At 40.1% G+C, this 15,989-nt stretch overlaps 1 protein-coding gene across 3 annotated transcripts in view; it reads right to left on the bottom strand.

Annotated features, from left to right (window-relative positions):
• The window catches only part of LOC103354975 (arf-GAP with coiled-coil, ANK repeat and PH domain-containing protein 3-like), a 60,473-nt gene that overhangs the window by 15,684 nt on the left and 28,800 nt on the right, over positions 1-15,989 (bottom strand). For all 3 annotated transcript variants that reach the window (XM_008278600.1, XM_008278601.1, XM_008278602.1), the window contains exons 3-10: positions 13,048-13,167; positions 12,460-12,513; positions 8,299-8,357; positions 7,765-7,948; positions 7,466-7,510; positions 7,237-7,332; positions 6,945-7,019; positions 4,829-4,840 (exon numbers count right to left, since the gene is read on the bottom strand). In XM_008278600.1, coding sequence (XP_008276822.1) covers positions 4,829-4,840; positions 6,945-7,019; positions 7,237-7,332; positions 7,466-7,510; positions 7,765-7,948; positions 8,299-8,357; positions 12,460-12,513; positions 13,048-13,167 — 645 coding nt within the window. The remainder of the gene's footprint in view (positions 1-4,828; positions 4,841-6,944; positions 7,020-7,236; positions 7,333-7,465; positions 7,511-7,764; positions 7,949-8,298; positions 8,358-12,459; positions 12,514-13,047; positions 13,168-15,989) is intronic.

The raw sequence follows: 15,989 nt of genomic DNA, 5'->3' as shown, positions 1-15,989 counted from the left end.
GTAAAAATTGCATACAACATTAGGTTGATGCAATATTCTTATGTCAACACAGATCATCAAAACAATGTTTGCAACTTGCAAGGTTAATGTAAATCAATAAATCAGAATTTTTACCTTGCAATATTTTACATTAAGACATTGACAACAAGTCAAGTGATGTTCAATAAATATTCACGCACTTGTAAACAAAATACTAAATCTAAACTAATAACAAGTTTATAAAACTTTACAAACTACTAGTCTAGTTTATTATTGCTAAAAGTTCTTTCCATGTGTGCTGATAATCTACTTTATCAACAGTAAAATAAAAAGCTGCGATCGCGCTCAGGACTCAACCTGATAACAGCAGCTGTGGGAGGAATGATTTAACTGCAGTTTATAAACTTGGAGTCTGTGTTTGACATGGCAGTTACATTTTTATTTTTATGGACATTTCATTTTGTAGACTGACAGATGTTAAACTGTAAATTAATAAGAAATTTGGCACCTATACTGTGTTTTTGGACTAACATCGGTAGTAAAAGAAGCCTTCCTGAAATTGCTTCACACAACTAGAAGCAGGTCTCTGTCAATAAGACAGCATGCAGCTCAGACTTGTGCCATGTTGTAAGTTATGCAAAAAATGTTACTGGGTCAGACCTGGCAAGGTTGTCGTCGCAACACGTTCAGTGGCAGTCAGATTAACAGAGAGGAGTGTATGTCTGAAAGGCATTTTGCATGTTGTGAGATTATAAGAGATGGTATAGGCTGGGAGGAATTGCAGCAGCTTGCATGTGCTGATTTGCATATACTGCCTATTGTGTGGGGTGGTGTGACATACCAAACACACCTGTTGGCAAATGGAGTACAACTGACAGCTAACCCACGCGTCTGACGCTGCTCCTGAGACAAAGAGTTGCACGGGCTGCACTTCCTTGAATTACAATAATAATACAATTACCAATACCAGAGATGGTAAACGCTGCCCTGTTTGCAGGTTAGTGTTTAGTTTGGAAACAATTCATACTATTGTCCTGACTCAAGTTTGACAATGGAGATTATATAACTGGCTCTGTCTCTGACACCACAGTAGCTGTCATGTTTCAGCACAAAACCACTGAAAGCCCTGATTTGATGGATCATCTGAGTAATGTGCAACTCTGTAAATAAGCAGATTGAGGAATTTCTGCGATGGAAGTGATCAAATTTAGCCTGTAGTGAAATGTATGAATAAATCTGGCTAACAAAATGTTCAGCAACAACACTTTAGTCTCTCTTTCTGTTTACCTCACACTGACTTAAAATGTTACACAGCCCAGAACCTGTAACAATGCAGGAGGAGGGAGCAGAGACAACAGTTCCCCTGGGAGCCACAATGAAGTCCTGCACACATAAAGGACCGCTGTGAAAGAACAGAAAGACGAGAAAGAGGGAGTGCAGGACCTGTCGGGTGAGACGGGGTGATTTAAAGACAGGGAGGTGGGGCCATCTGGAGTAAATCAAAGCAGGGGTGAGGTAAGGAGGGAGACAAAAAACAAGAAAGGGGAACTACATTGACATATCAGATATCGAATGATTAAAATAGTTTCTCGCTGATGGCAAGATTACGGTTTTGGCCTCAAGGCAACAACAAGGTCATGACTGTTTTCACTCACGCACAAATGTTTTTATCTGCTCTGATACGATCCCCTATTGAACCTTCATACCAGTCCGACTTCGGCAAACCTGTGACCTTTTTCAAAATCTGTTAGTAGATCACAGGCATTTGCATATCTTGTACCTCTCCTCACTAAAAATGTACTTCTGTCTCAAGCAATTTTAGACTTAACTACTTAATAATCTCATTTTCCTCTGAGTATGAGTACTGCAGTAACTTGGTGGCCTATTAATACAGAATGCATGATATGTATAATTCAAAATTTCTGCAGTCTCATGGCTTCTTGTACCACTATACATCTGCATAACAATGGAATAGTCTGTAAAAAAAAAAACATGGTAGTGTGCAGGAAGAAAATCTAAATGCCTCGTGGCAACATTTCCCCTGTATCTACTGATCTCTTTGTCTCTTTTCATGTCTTTTCATTGTGAAATGTGTTTTAGACACAATATCATTCCATGTAGCTTAAAACAGCACTGACGTTTTCTCCTGCATTATCACTGACATGATCAGCCGCCGACTCTCTGTAGAAAATGCAGTTGGCTTGAAGTTGAACTCTCTACGTCTACGTGACTCTAAAATCAGTGGAATACCGTGGAATACACTGCAGACACCTTTCTCTTCCTTTGAGTTTTATCTCTTTCATAAACAGTCCACGTCTTCCTCTCTTTATTTGTGCTCCATCACTTCCCTTCACATTCAACCCCCTACTGTGTGTTGTAATGCCATCTGTTGACTTTGGCCAGAGCTGACAGTAGATGGAGGAGGAAGTGGGTTGACGCTGGCATCATGCACAGCTACACGTCTGCAGTCGCTGGTTACATATCGACTGCGCCAGCTCTTTGATTATGAGAGCTGGAGCTACAGTAGAGGACAGCATCAAAGAACTGAGGCAGCTGCAGTCAGATCATCTTACTACTGCTTCTTCACACTTATTTTATTGGATTAACCCTCTGAACTCCACAAACCGCAGACGGGTTTAAAGGCATGCTGTCTTTAAAGAAAAAATAGCAGACATCAAACCAACTATCAGGGCCAGAAACTGTAAAAACAGAAAGAATGGCTGGATTTGGAACTTTTACGACAGTACTTGAGCTAATCACCTGTGACAAAATCGCTTCATTTATATGTTTAGTTTAAAAATTCACCAAAAAGATTTTTTTGTACTAACCAGTTCCTATATAAAACAAAAAAAATCTAAGGTCCTTCATGCAAGGTCAAGGTGCAATCGTGAAGCCATTACTGACTCAGCTGCAACGTGACAAAAATTCAAGGAGTTTTCTGCTGAGCTGGGCTGAACTGCAGGCTTTGTTTACACAGAGCAGATAGTACGGAAGCAAATTACAATGTAATTGGTGGATATCTTTTGTTTATACGGTCAGCAATATTCATCTGGGGGCAATTGGAACATAAAAAGTTGTACCTGTTGATCTCAGCTTGTTTTTTCTTTTTTTCTTTATAAAAAAAAAAAGAAAGAAAGAAATTGTAGTAAATAATAGAAAAAAAACCAACTTTTTCTTTTTTGTTTTTGTTTTAAATGATTTTTGGCATCACAACTATGTCATATTACATTAAAAAAAAACATTTGGGTTCTCTTTACCTCTAGCCATGGTTGTGCCCGACTTTATACTTGAGTGAAAAATTACAGTGAGTAAAAATGTGACAGGAGAAGAAAACGGCCGGAAACTGCTTCCATTTTTTATTCTCATCACGGCTGAAATAAAGTCCATCAGGAAGGACATGCAGTAAAGTTTCTACTAGCAAGGAATTTCTGCTCGCTGCTGACGGCATCCCAGGAATTATCTAACAACACAAAATAAACTTGAGTAGAAATCTGAGTCATCATTGGTTCAGTTAGTTATTCTGCAACTTATGCTCCTGTAGCAGCTGTATAAGAGCAAGTATGCACCACAAGTGCACATAAACAGTTCCACAGAAAGCTGAAATGTCAATCCTCACCCATACAACTCCAACTCTCAACTGTATACTGCACTCTGTTGGCTTTATCAGAGACAACATGTTCTCAGCAGAACAGACACGAGCATCATACTGTATGTTGCATGATCCAAAAATAAAGACACACAACATGCAGGAGAGTAATACACTGATTGGCTCATGAGTATATGAAACGGATTAATTATGGACTGAAAAATGCAGTTGTGTTCTAGAAGCTTGAGGAACAGCTTGTATGTTTTCAGAGCTATTTATGATGATAGAAAGAGTGTGTGGTTGGAAAAATATCTAAAATTAAAGAGAAGAAAGGACATCTTGAAGACAGACTATGAGTTTTAAAAAAGTATTTCATGTCCGGGAAGCTGTTGCTCTTTGTGAACAGCCAAGACCTGCTGGACACAATAGATAATATGGCATGATAAGATGTGATACAATACAAGAATATATGCTTTATTAGTGGAATTTTTTCTTGGGATAGCGCTGCTGCAAGTAGCATTCTACATACATGTGTACGTAAGTCATGACAAACAATGAAACTCACCGGTTTCAGTGAGGCAAAGAGGCAGACGTGAGCTATCATCATGGTTAGAAACCCAAATCAAAACATCTAACTCCTGTGCCCAGACAGGCTGTGCTGGCGTGCCCACACAAGCATGAGGAGCATTAAAGAAGCGTGTTTCGTCCCCTGCCTCCTGATAAACACAGTCATGCTTTGAAAGACAAACAGATTGCCCCACACGCACAGAAAAACAAACTGTCTGCACTACAACGCCGAACAGACGACATGAGGGTGACCATAAAACCGCTCTCCGTGCATCAGTCATTCAACCTATTCTGCATTGCTAAACAACAACTGCTACACACACATACACAATGGCTGGTACCCGCGCATCTGCTGGTTCACGTTTTACGAGATGCCATTACATGCGCGTGTGGAAGCGGAAATTGGGGATCAACAAACCAGAAAATGTGGCTTCTTTGCTTACAGGCAACATGATCTAGAGCTTAGAGAACAAACTCAAAGAATCACATCCTAAAGTCTACTCCTGTGAAGAAACTCACCACTATGGGTCAGAAGCTGCATAGTTCTGCTATGTTACTCCTGAAGGTTTATACAATACAACTCTCCACCCACCTTTTTAGATTGCCACCAGAAGACATTTTCCACAGTTAACTTTCAACCAAGAAACTGTGGATAAATTTAATGGTATAAAAAGGAAGAAAAAAAAATAAACTCACCTGCATCAGAGTCTGGAAGAAGAAGATTGCGGTCATGTAGGGGCACAGTGAAGAGAGGGAGAGAAATGTATTAATAGAAGAACACCACCGCATTCATTTATTGACATAAGCTAAATATGCGGTAAAGTGAAACATGTACTAATCGATGTGTCGAATGTCTTGACTCACCAGCTGCTGCTAGTTAATGATAGTGTTGTGGGTAATGCATTACAAAATAAAGCATTCCTGTTATTAAATACATTCGTCTCACTGTAATTACTGTTCCTAAATGCAGCAATTACATTACAGTTACTAATCACTCCCTTGATTTTGAAGCAGTGTAGCCTGTAGCCAGTGCTACCCTGATTGTGTGCTGTGCTCATCAGGCTGGTTTTTACTAACTTTGCTGTTGACTTGCTGCGGTAATGCTTTATGAAGAACATAAGGACAGCTCTTGTGCACATCCCCTGTGTTAGGGTAGGGATGTGTGTAGATATGTGAACATATGTAGTTGACTGTGACCCTGTATCTCAGGCATTGTTGTGGTACAATGCAAAAGTAATGTAGCAGATAGTTTTAATTTAAAGAGAAAGTCAGTAAGGAAAGACTGCTTTTATTTACATATAGAAAAGCAATAATTAATGGATTTTTTTTGAGTAACAACCACAACCTTGGCTAGTTCACAAACCGTGAAACCGAGATGGCCTCCGGTGAACAGTTGCTCTAAATCTAATCAAGATCCAACTGACTCTTAGCTGCAGCAGGTTAGACATGAAGTGTTTATGCTTTGTTTATTAGTATAGAATACTCTGAAATAGGTCAAGCAGCATTAAAGAAAGAAGGCCTTCTGATAGGCCGTTAGGTGCGGCACACATTTGTTTGCCAGGTCTGGCCGGATGCCACCATGTGGCAACTAAATCGAATACAAGGAACGGCCAAGTCGGGTGGAAAAATTGACATGTTTTTGGCATCTCCTCCAACAACAGATGGATGATGTTTGTGCATGAGTGTGACCGCTGTTTGGTGAACGGGTGGATGGATTTAAGGTATTGTTCTTCCTCAGCTGGGTGATCTGGAAAACAAATTTATCTGACTGTCTTTGTTGCAAATGCTTTCTGACTTCAAACTCTTAATTTAGGCCTGGTTTAAAGACAACCCACATTCAACACTGATAAATTTATTCCTGTTATTTTGTAAGATATTTCCATGTCTTGCTGAAACAAAAGAATACGTGACAGCTCAGGTCACGAAACAGACAGGGTAAAAGAGAATCAAAGCTTCTTTGGAAAATATTTTTTGTCAAACAAGGCATGTGATGACAATGTAAGATAAAATGCTTGGTTGTCGTTACATAACCTGTTTCAGATTCCAGAAAAGGTAAATATCTGTTCTAACTGCAGGTTTTCTACAGAAACAGGAGGAGCTTGTCATTTCTGAGTGAAAAGTGTTGACAGAAAAATCTGGTGTAGCAACTTTTAAGAAAATGTCAATAGTCATTTCCTGAGAAGCATAAAACACATGACCATGACATCTGTTCTAAGCATTTGAGATTCAAAGGTGGAAAATACGATATAATAAAAGTGTTTCAATGCAAACGGAGAAGATCAAGATTTGAGAAAAAGCTGAGCTGTGTAGGGGCTGTAAAGGAGCTTGCATGGTTTTGAAAAGCTTTACATTAATATAATTTGACAACGGCAGACAATTGTTGTGGCACAAAACTTTCTCAGATTTAGTTTGTACTGTGATCGCTTTTACCAAAATTGCCTCAATGAAACAACAGATGGAGTTTTGGCACTGAAGTTTTCTAAAGATATAAACGCTTCAATGTAATATTGAATGATTTATTTCCCTGTTTTTTGTTACATAGATTCCTAATTTCAACATCACTCGCAGAGAATTATTCTGATCAAATTTAACAACATATGACAAGAAATTACTCAACAAGCTGCTGTGCCCGTGTGAGTTTTGTAATTATTTTTTTTTTTATAATTGGTGACTTTCACTGGCAGAGAAGAAAAACAAGGAGAGAAGAAAAAGAAGGTGGCAGTGCACAAGTGTTCCTCTGAAAAGGATAAGCAAAGAGATTTTGCTTTTTGACAGCAGGGGCTGGTAGATAAGATTTGTGTTGTTGTCTCACTCTCTGCTGGATGAGGGCGTGTTTGTGCTCCAGTTCCCTCTTCTCCATGGCCGAGTCGATGACCAGCTGATCCAGCTGCACACAACAGAAGACAAGCAGCAGGAGTCAGTGAAATACAAGCAAGACGAAAGACACAACAACACAAAAACACTCAAATCCTCCATGAATTCACAGTCACGACCTGAATAACTGGGTAGCTCCCTTATCCCAGTGGATGTCTTATTTGCCAAATAAGCTATTCTTTATACAAGCAACTGCAGTAATCGTGTTGGGTTTGTTTGTTTCTTTTTACCTGTGCAGCCAGTTTTTTCATATAGGGGTCAATCTCATCCAGGATGTTAAAGCCTTGTTGGAACAGAGTGTACTGGGCTCGCATGAAGGACAACATCTGCGGGAGACATGAGGAGAAAATAAAACCTGTGTTTGTACACTCTACGGGAAATAACACATACATACGCAGAACGTGACTTTGTTCAGGTGTTTTTGCGTAAAAATGAAGGAGCTGAATCTGAACTACTTACTGCATCCAGGATTTCAAACTTCTTCTTGGCCTGCAGCACATTAATCTGTAAAAGAACGCAAAAGGGAAAAGTAAATTCTACATTTTAGGCTGCATGTTTGACATGAACAGGAGGGATGTTACGTGACTTAGTCAATAAAAAATGATTTAAAAAAAAAACACCACCTCAGCTGCTCCTTTTTCTACATTCAGGAGCATCAAGAGTCATGAGTTTGGTAGCCGTTGATCGAGGGTGCCATCTATTGGACAACACTGGTATTACACCTTGGGTCTGTGTAGGTGTTTGTGTGTGTGTCTCACCTGTAGCACATAGTCCAGGGCCAGGTGCCTGAAGGCTTTGCGACTGAGGATGAGGGCCTGTGTCGCCTCCTCCGCCTCGTGCACCTTGTTCCTGGGTGCCTGTGCGTTCTTCACCTGTGCTAGCTCCATGTCCTCGCGCACTCGGTCAAACTGCTTCTTGGTGTCCTTGAACTTGCGAACATCCCTGATGGAGGAAGCACCAGACAGAGACAAAGAGGTGGGTTATAATTCAATACAATTATGCCAAATCACAAGAGCATATAGGAGTCACAGATGGAAATTCTTGATTCATGTTACTGGATTTTTTTTTTTGCAGAGGCTAACTATAAATCTCAACTGTTATTTCTCAATATGTGGACATATAAAGACAGACATCGGCCATTGGTATGCAACCGATTTTGTGAATATAAACATACTGTCCTATGATATCCATTTGCATGACTTCATCTCCCCTTACTAACTTAAACATGCATTGCATCTTTCCTTTTCGGAGTGAGAGGAAGCTACTTCATAAACTGTTGATGATATACTCACTCTTTAATGAAGGTGTGAAGCTGCTGTTTGATCGACCTCTGAGCCTGGTCGAACAGAATCTGTGAGAAGCCAAGCGAGGTGGAAACACAAACACATAGGATGAGCCACAGAGCACAGCAATCAAAGAACTGATTGCAACTGGGATAAATGGATCATTTCTGCAAATCTGTAGTTGCTAGATCTCGCCACAAGATGGCAGTGCGAACCCTCTCACGTCATAAGATGATGCCACGGGCAGAAGAGGGAAAGAGAAGAGAGATGAGGACAAACACACATGTGCATACGCTCAGTTGCTGCCTCCACAGATTTTTAGCCCTATAGGACGCCACATTTAGCTTCCTGTTAACGATGGGATCCTCCTCTTTTGTTTCCTCTCCCTCTGTCCTTCTCCTCTTCCTCCATTACTTGTGCATCCTATCAATGGATTTTGCTTCTGATTTTTTATATTTCTGTCATATAATGAACACACACTGGCTGCTGATGAACGCACCATCCATCTATGTTAAGCAAACATGCGGCCTCGTTGATTTATCCGTCTGCAGGGGCAACAAGAATGCCTCAGTGGACACATTTGTATGCACACACACACAAATGCGATAAGATTGTGTTGCCTCCATAGCCATACAAACACAAACAATGTATATGACAAACCTTATGGGCAGTATGTGGATTAAACTTTCTATAGCGGTCCCTAGTTTATAAACATACACATTGAGGATTACAGGCTTAGTCTATGTATAAGCCTCCGTCCACATGACGTCCCTGCACACTCACTGCATCAGGTCCTGGCTCTCAGATATGCTGCTTGAGGTGGGAGTTCATAAATTTATACAAATGCATCCTGCACTCAGTGTGGAAATATGAATCACCTGCTATTCCTTGTTGGCTGCGGTGCTTTGAAACAGCTTTTTAAATGGTTGCCACACTGTGGTAGGCATCAAGTTAAGCAGCCTTTTACTCCTTTCTGTAAATCTGCAGTCATATTCTACAAATCATACTTTGCAATATATTGATAAATATATTGATAAATCTGAGAGGGTTCTCAGATTATTAATGGGACGGGAAAGAAAGAGTTCTGATACACAAATCTGGTTTCATTTTTGGACTTACTTTCATCTTTTTTTTGGTTTAGTATTGGATCATTTAAACATTTAATGAAATGAAACCATGTGAAAGGTTTAGAGAGAAAAATCACTGTTTGGTGGAGCAGTGGAGAACTCTGACATGTGAAATGTGAATCAGACAACTGCTAAAAAACACTGGTTTAATCTTTAATAATAATTTAATTATAATAATCTTTTGCAGGAGGTGTATGACAGAAAATAATTAAATCTTCAAAAAAATCTATATTAGTTCCATCAGACAGATATTGTACAAATGGTAAAGGCTCCAAATGTTCTATCCAGACCTGGTTTTCATCACAGTGCCCTGGGCTTGACCCAACCGCACCTACATGATGTCTACTCTCAGTTTCACAACACACTCATCCTTAGATTTAGAGATCCTTAGGGTTTGCTCAAAGTTGCATCAGCCTTTTCTCCTGTATTTCTGTCTGTTTGGCATTAAAACTACAGGAAACCAACGGGAGCGTTGGTCTTCCAGAGAAACATCACTGCATAGAAACTGTTTCATACAGTACATGACAATCTCACAACAATCAGCTCAGTTCCACAAAGATTTTCTTCTTAATCTGTTAAGACCTGTGGTGGGATTTATGCATTTTTGAAAGTAAACGCATTTGCTCATCCCATGATTTACTGGGAGACTCTTTTCTCTGTTTCAGTGCCTACTTATGTGTCTTCCAGAGCTGAAAAGGTGCAGAAATAGGCACCAGTGGGTGGTCGAACAAAGACAGATTTCCTTTCACTATGTCTTTCCCTCCCCTTCTTCCACTCCTCCATTCATACTGTCTGCCAGACAAGCTATTAGTGTAATTCCTGGGAGTTAGAGCGGAGGACTGGGACACCTTTGCTGAAGGGTAAGCGATGGAGGAGGAAGAGTACAGGAGGACAGCAAGGATGGATGGAAAGGCAGAGGAAAAGAAACAGGGGGTGATGAAAGCCAACAGAAGTTTGCCCATCAAACAGCCAAAAGCTTTGCTACCGAGGATTTAACAAAAGTGGTCTGCTATGTGATAAGACTTAAAGTTAGAGGCACAGAAAAAAAAAAACAAAAACAAAAAACTAAACATGTCAGTGCATATAATTTATAGGAAGACAAAAATAGTCAACTGCTTTTATAGGAAAAGAGAGAATCCCATCACTCTGATGTGGCTGATGGATCTTATGTAGTGTGCAGCGCTTTGATTTAAAAAGGTTGGGGTTAAAGAGGCTTGAACTCAGTGGAGCAAAGCGGTCAGATAAGAAGGGACATGAATGAAAATTGTGGGAAAAGAACAAGACAGATTAGTGAGGAATATGGGATAGTGGATTCTGTGTTGTGTCTGTGACCTACTCATGTCTGTGTCCAACTAGCAAACAGTGCTGTTGTAAATGTCCTGAAACTACTAAAGTGAAGTTCATCTGTGCTTTTATAACAAAGTGTATTTGTTTAGAATAAGGTATTCCATTCCTCCAAGAATAAAAAAAACAACAACTATAAACTCAGCAAATTTCAATCACACTCAAATCAGGAAACTTCCATTCAAGGTTGTACTGTAGAGGACAGTGAATGTCACATACTGTACATAGTGATACAAGCAGACAAAGTGGGAAATCAGAATTAAAGAAACAAGAAGGGGCAGTTGTAAAAGAAGAAAAGGGGAGGGTAAAAGACTCTAATGAGGTCACAGCACAATACAGATTAAGAAAGGTAAGATAAAAGCTGCTGCTAAGGGTCTCTGTAGCATAACAGCTTGATGGCCAGAAATACCAAAATAAGACATAGTTTGGCAGAAAGATGGCAAACACCTGGTCTGTCTCTTAGACATCTCAATGACTAGACTGTTAAACAAATTCCCGTTAAATTTTGAACTGACATTCATGTCCTGATGACTTTTGTGATCCTTTAAATTTTCACCTAATGCCACTGGGTATTTATTAACTAATGACGTTCCCATGAACTGTGTGTTTAGCGTGCTAAAACTAAACTAAGGCACACTGCTGTTAGACAACGAATTTAGACATCCAAACAGTTGTGAGCACGTACAGCTTCGCCTCGTCAATCGTGCTGTAAACTGGTAAGTCTTGTTAATCAGACATTGGAGGAAACAAAAGGATCCTGATCGCTGCAACTGCTGAGCTTCAAAATCAAAGAGCCTTATAGGAAATACATGAATCTGAGTGCTAAAACTCAACGGCAATCTGGCAGTAAAATTTGACCTACCCTTGTCTGCCTGTTTGGGTCTTTATGTCAAATCCTCAGCAGAATCTATCTTGTTACGAGACAAAATCAATGCTCGTTCACTAAAATGGTTTGTCGACGGGGTAACTTTGCAGATTTCTGGGATAAGGACCAGAGCTGTGGTGTAAATTATTCTTTTAAAGCTGCAGAGCCTTGACTGTTGTGTCTTGTCTCTTTGTTGCTTCCATCCTCCGTCTGCATCTATTTTTATCTTTGCTCGCTCTTTTTTTCCACTGTTACACATCCTTATTTTACCTTTGGCTACATATATATTTTTTATAGATTTTGCACAGTCGTGTATATACGAACACCTCACATCAACTTGTCATAACCGTAATACAGTTCTCTAAAAGCGTCTAATACCTGTAACTGTCAATGTTGATGACTTATAAGTATTTAAAACGTCATAATATCTCTTTGCATGTAGATTTGCCTTTGGGCTCTCCAAACCTGTACCAGCAGATTCACAGAGTGGGAAATTTTATTTGCATGACATTTAGTCATGATGAGAAATCACTCTGGAGTCATGAGGGGAAAACCTGTTTTGGTGTGTGTTACGTTATCAGTGAATGTTTTTGTGTTGTAGCTTCGGCTGAAGCACGTGGTTTGAATCCGACACACGCATGTGCACTGACCAGCGTGGAGAGACTCACCATGACAGAGTGATGTCACAGTTAAATTCTGTGTGTATGTTTGTGTGTGTTGTGCAATGTTGGGACCAGGGAAGGACTGAAACATGTTAACATGCCAGGAAAACCTGGGCGTGTCTGAATGCTGCTCTACCTCAAGTGTGTGTGTGTCTGTGTAAAAGTCTCTTACCATGTGGTAGTTGACGATCTCCTGAAGGCTTTCTCCACACTTTTCAAGGCATTCCTGTTGACAACACACACACATACACAGTGTAAGCACAGGTCTCCGTATGTACCTACATCTCTTTTTCACATAAGATTTCTGAACTGTCTCTCTTCACAAAATATGTTGTAGATCGATGCTTATATGGAAAAAAACATTTTGAGACTTCTTGACTTTGGAAAAATAATGTCTAGCTGCTGCACCCTGAAGCTACCAGGGTGACACGCATACTGACAGGAAATCCAGTCCAAATGTTTTCCTAAAAAAACCATAAAGCAGGTTTCAGATGTCTCTGCTTGCAGCCATGTAAACTGTCGGCATAAACATCTCCTGTCTGCATGTGGTCACTTCTCTCATGCTTACAACAGCTGCAATACTCTGTGTCTGGACAACACTGTTTATACTGCTTTGCCGTTACTATTCATGTGGGGATTCGCTGGAATGTTGTAGAAAAGACGGATGAGTGGTCATTTGTTGAGACTCTGACCCTCAAACATTCTTCAGTGGATACAGACATTCGAGTACAGTTTTGAAGAAATGGTTGCCGCTACCCACCGATATCATCTCCTCTTTCTTGCACTGCTGGGACAGGTCTTTGATGCCATTAACAAAGAGCTTGTTGGCGCTGACGTAGGCCCTGCCGGCCTCAATCATCCCACTGCACAGCTTCACCAGCTAGATGGGTGCACAAAAAAACCATCACTTTTAATACCCAACAAGAGCAGCATCTATTTAAAGAGTCACATGTTTTACACAAGGCAACGCGAGGATATTAATAGTTGCAGTGATGACGCGAATCAAACAAAGCTTAAAGGAACTGTTAGTCACATGCAAAATGTGAGAAGACACTCAAATTTAGAATAATCCTCATTTTTGTATTGAGGCCACTGCAGGCCTTACTGAAGCTGGTGTGTCTGGAATCCAAATGAGAAGTGAGTATTATTAAAGAATAGAGATAAAAGTACAAATTAAAAGACTTAAATACATGGCAAAGCTCCCATTTTCACACATTCACAACATGCTGCACAAATAGTTAAAATAAAATGAGATTTTTAACACTTTATCTCTATTTGTAGCACCATCGACAGGTGCAGTGTTGCATAACTATAATTTCAGCCAAAAGTACACATTTTTGTTCTGTTGAAAGAATGTTTGGTGGCACTATACCAAAAAGCAGTGGTTCTCAAAGCAGATACAAGGGCATCCTCGAGTGTAGGGTGCTTCCAGATTTGTTAATTTTCTTCTTTTGTGGAAAATTTGTAGTAGTAAAAATGAACAAAGCTACATTTACTTAAACTACATGTTTAGATTATTGTATGTCAGCCTCTGGTCACCACAACTGTCTATACAAACCTTCAATAGAATCCATCTAATAACTCTTCAGATATTTATTTGTATTTATATTTTTTTAGATGTTCAGTCAAGTAAAACAGTCATAAGTAGTGTGGTGCACATACTAGGGCTGTACAAATTATTGTTTGAATATCAACACTGTAATGTGCGCATGCGCAATAGTATGTGAGAAAAATGAACTCAAACACATCATGCTATGTCTTTGCTGATTGACCCAAAAAGAAAACGCATACGGTTCTCGTTTTACTTGACTAATCTACAAAAGAAGTCTGTCTGACATAATATAATTTATTGTGATTTAAGAGTTCTTGGACACACAGAGTTTTATGATGACTATTTATAAGACAGAGTTTGTTGACATGTTGGCGATGCAAGTGCACAGTCAAATGAGCGAAGAACAGGAGAAAAACACTGAAAAGGAAAATTTGGTTGCAAAAAAACCCCCACAACATCAGGTATACGGAAACGATGATGTTGACCAAGCATGGTTACTCTGTCAGCAGTGTCTTGCAATTGTGGCCACTTGACAAAGCAACACAACTGATTTGTTTGACCTTTTTGTATCGACACCACAAAGCTCGGTATGACAAGCACAAAGCCAGATCTAATCTGACCAGTTCATCTGAAGCAAAAATCTATTTAAGATGTCTTTGCCAGTGTTACACCGTATGAGAACGGTGCCACATGACGGACAGAAATCACCGATGTGTAGCTTTTCATCTCATGAATAATATCATACTAATTAATACAGTTACTAAAAACATGATCCTTTCAGAAGCGGTTTGTAACACCATCACGTAACTCTTTTTCTCAAGCTGCTGTCCCAGAGCTGTATTAAAATTACAAGGCACAACTTGAAACAGTGCTGTCATGAGGGGAATGCTTTGCAGCTACAACCGACTTGTGGTCCAGCTTGACAAAGGAGCCCCAAATCTTACTGTCCACTTTAATAATGAGTACTTCCATTTGAAAAGTTGCTGTTTGCAAACAGCATTTTCCCCTTAGGCTCATAACAGCAAGAACATAGTAATGGTGATTAGAGAAACGTTGGCTGCTTGAGGCCTCGATGAGAGACGTCAAGTCTGTATAACAACAGAAAATGTGGTGAACATGAAGGCTGCCGCCCCAAACAAGTGGACCAGGCTGCAGTACTTTGGCCACAGGCAGCATCTTGCAGTCGGTAAGTTATACACACGCCCTATTTACTAAGTTTGTTTTGTCACATGGCAGCATATATTGCAGGAAAACAAAATATTGCAATGCTTTTTCCAATATCGTACCAAACTTGCACATACTGTTTATTAGGTTGTGATTTGAGACGCAGGCATACAAGAGCAAAAAGTGTAATTGTAAACATATGACTGTAAATGTATACTACCAGGTGCAGACAGTTTACAGTGATGGTATGCACGCCTTTAAACACCCCATGAACTGGCGACCGCTACACTTGCCCACTTTACGGGTAATATGATAAGCTACAGAGCGGTACACTGTCATTACAGTTGCACTAATGCAGCTGTGTGTACTGCAGAATCAGAACATGTGTGGAAGAGAGAGTGCAGTAAACCTTTAATTATCTCATTTGGTGCAGGAGTTCCCAAGGTTGTCACCATGAGAGTGTGGTTTACTGGGCGGCTGACAGTAAGTCCTTCAATCTGTAGAGGCTGATAACTGCAGCATGTACGACAGCGTGAAGATTGCTAAAATCAGCTGCTGGCGTAAAATGTGTGAGTCAAATGTAAAGTGTGTACACGCTGTATGTACAGATGTAGTTATCTGAAGTGCATCACACAGGCTAGATGATCATGTGTACATGACTGGCACTGTTATGAATCCAGAGAAAATACAAGGAAGCCTGATGCTGCTGCTGCTCTTCCAAGGCTGGTCTGACAGCATATATGTCAACAAATTGGCTGATAGGGGGAATCTGATCTCATCGTGTGCTGTACTGAGCCTGGGGGGTCTGAGCTTGGCTATTAGAGGCACAGTATACGTGTCTGGACCTGTTAATAAATGGACTGGAAGAACAACAGGGGTCCACTTGGAGCCAGAATGCCACATCTGGTACCACATGACAGACCTTGCTGTGTTAATTGACTGAAACAGTTAGAGAATCTCTGCTGGGCAATGAGGTGTAGAAAAGG

The sequence above is a fragment of the Stegastes partitus genome, unplaced genomic scaffold (assembly GCF_000690725.1).
Source record: "Stegastes partitus isolate 25-593 unplaced genomic scaffold, Stegastes_partitus-1.0.2 Scaffold128, whole genome shotgun sequence".
Taxonomy (NCBI): domain Eukaryota; kingdom Metazoa; phylum Chordata; class Actinopteri; family Pomacentridae; genus Stegastes; species Stegastes partitus.
Note: the sequence above shows the minus strand (reverse complement) of the source record. Positions and strands in the feature narration are given on the sequence as shown.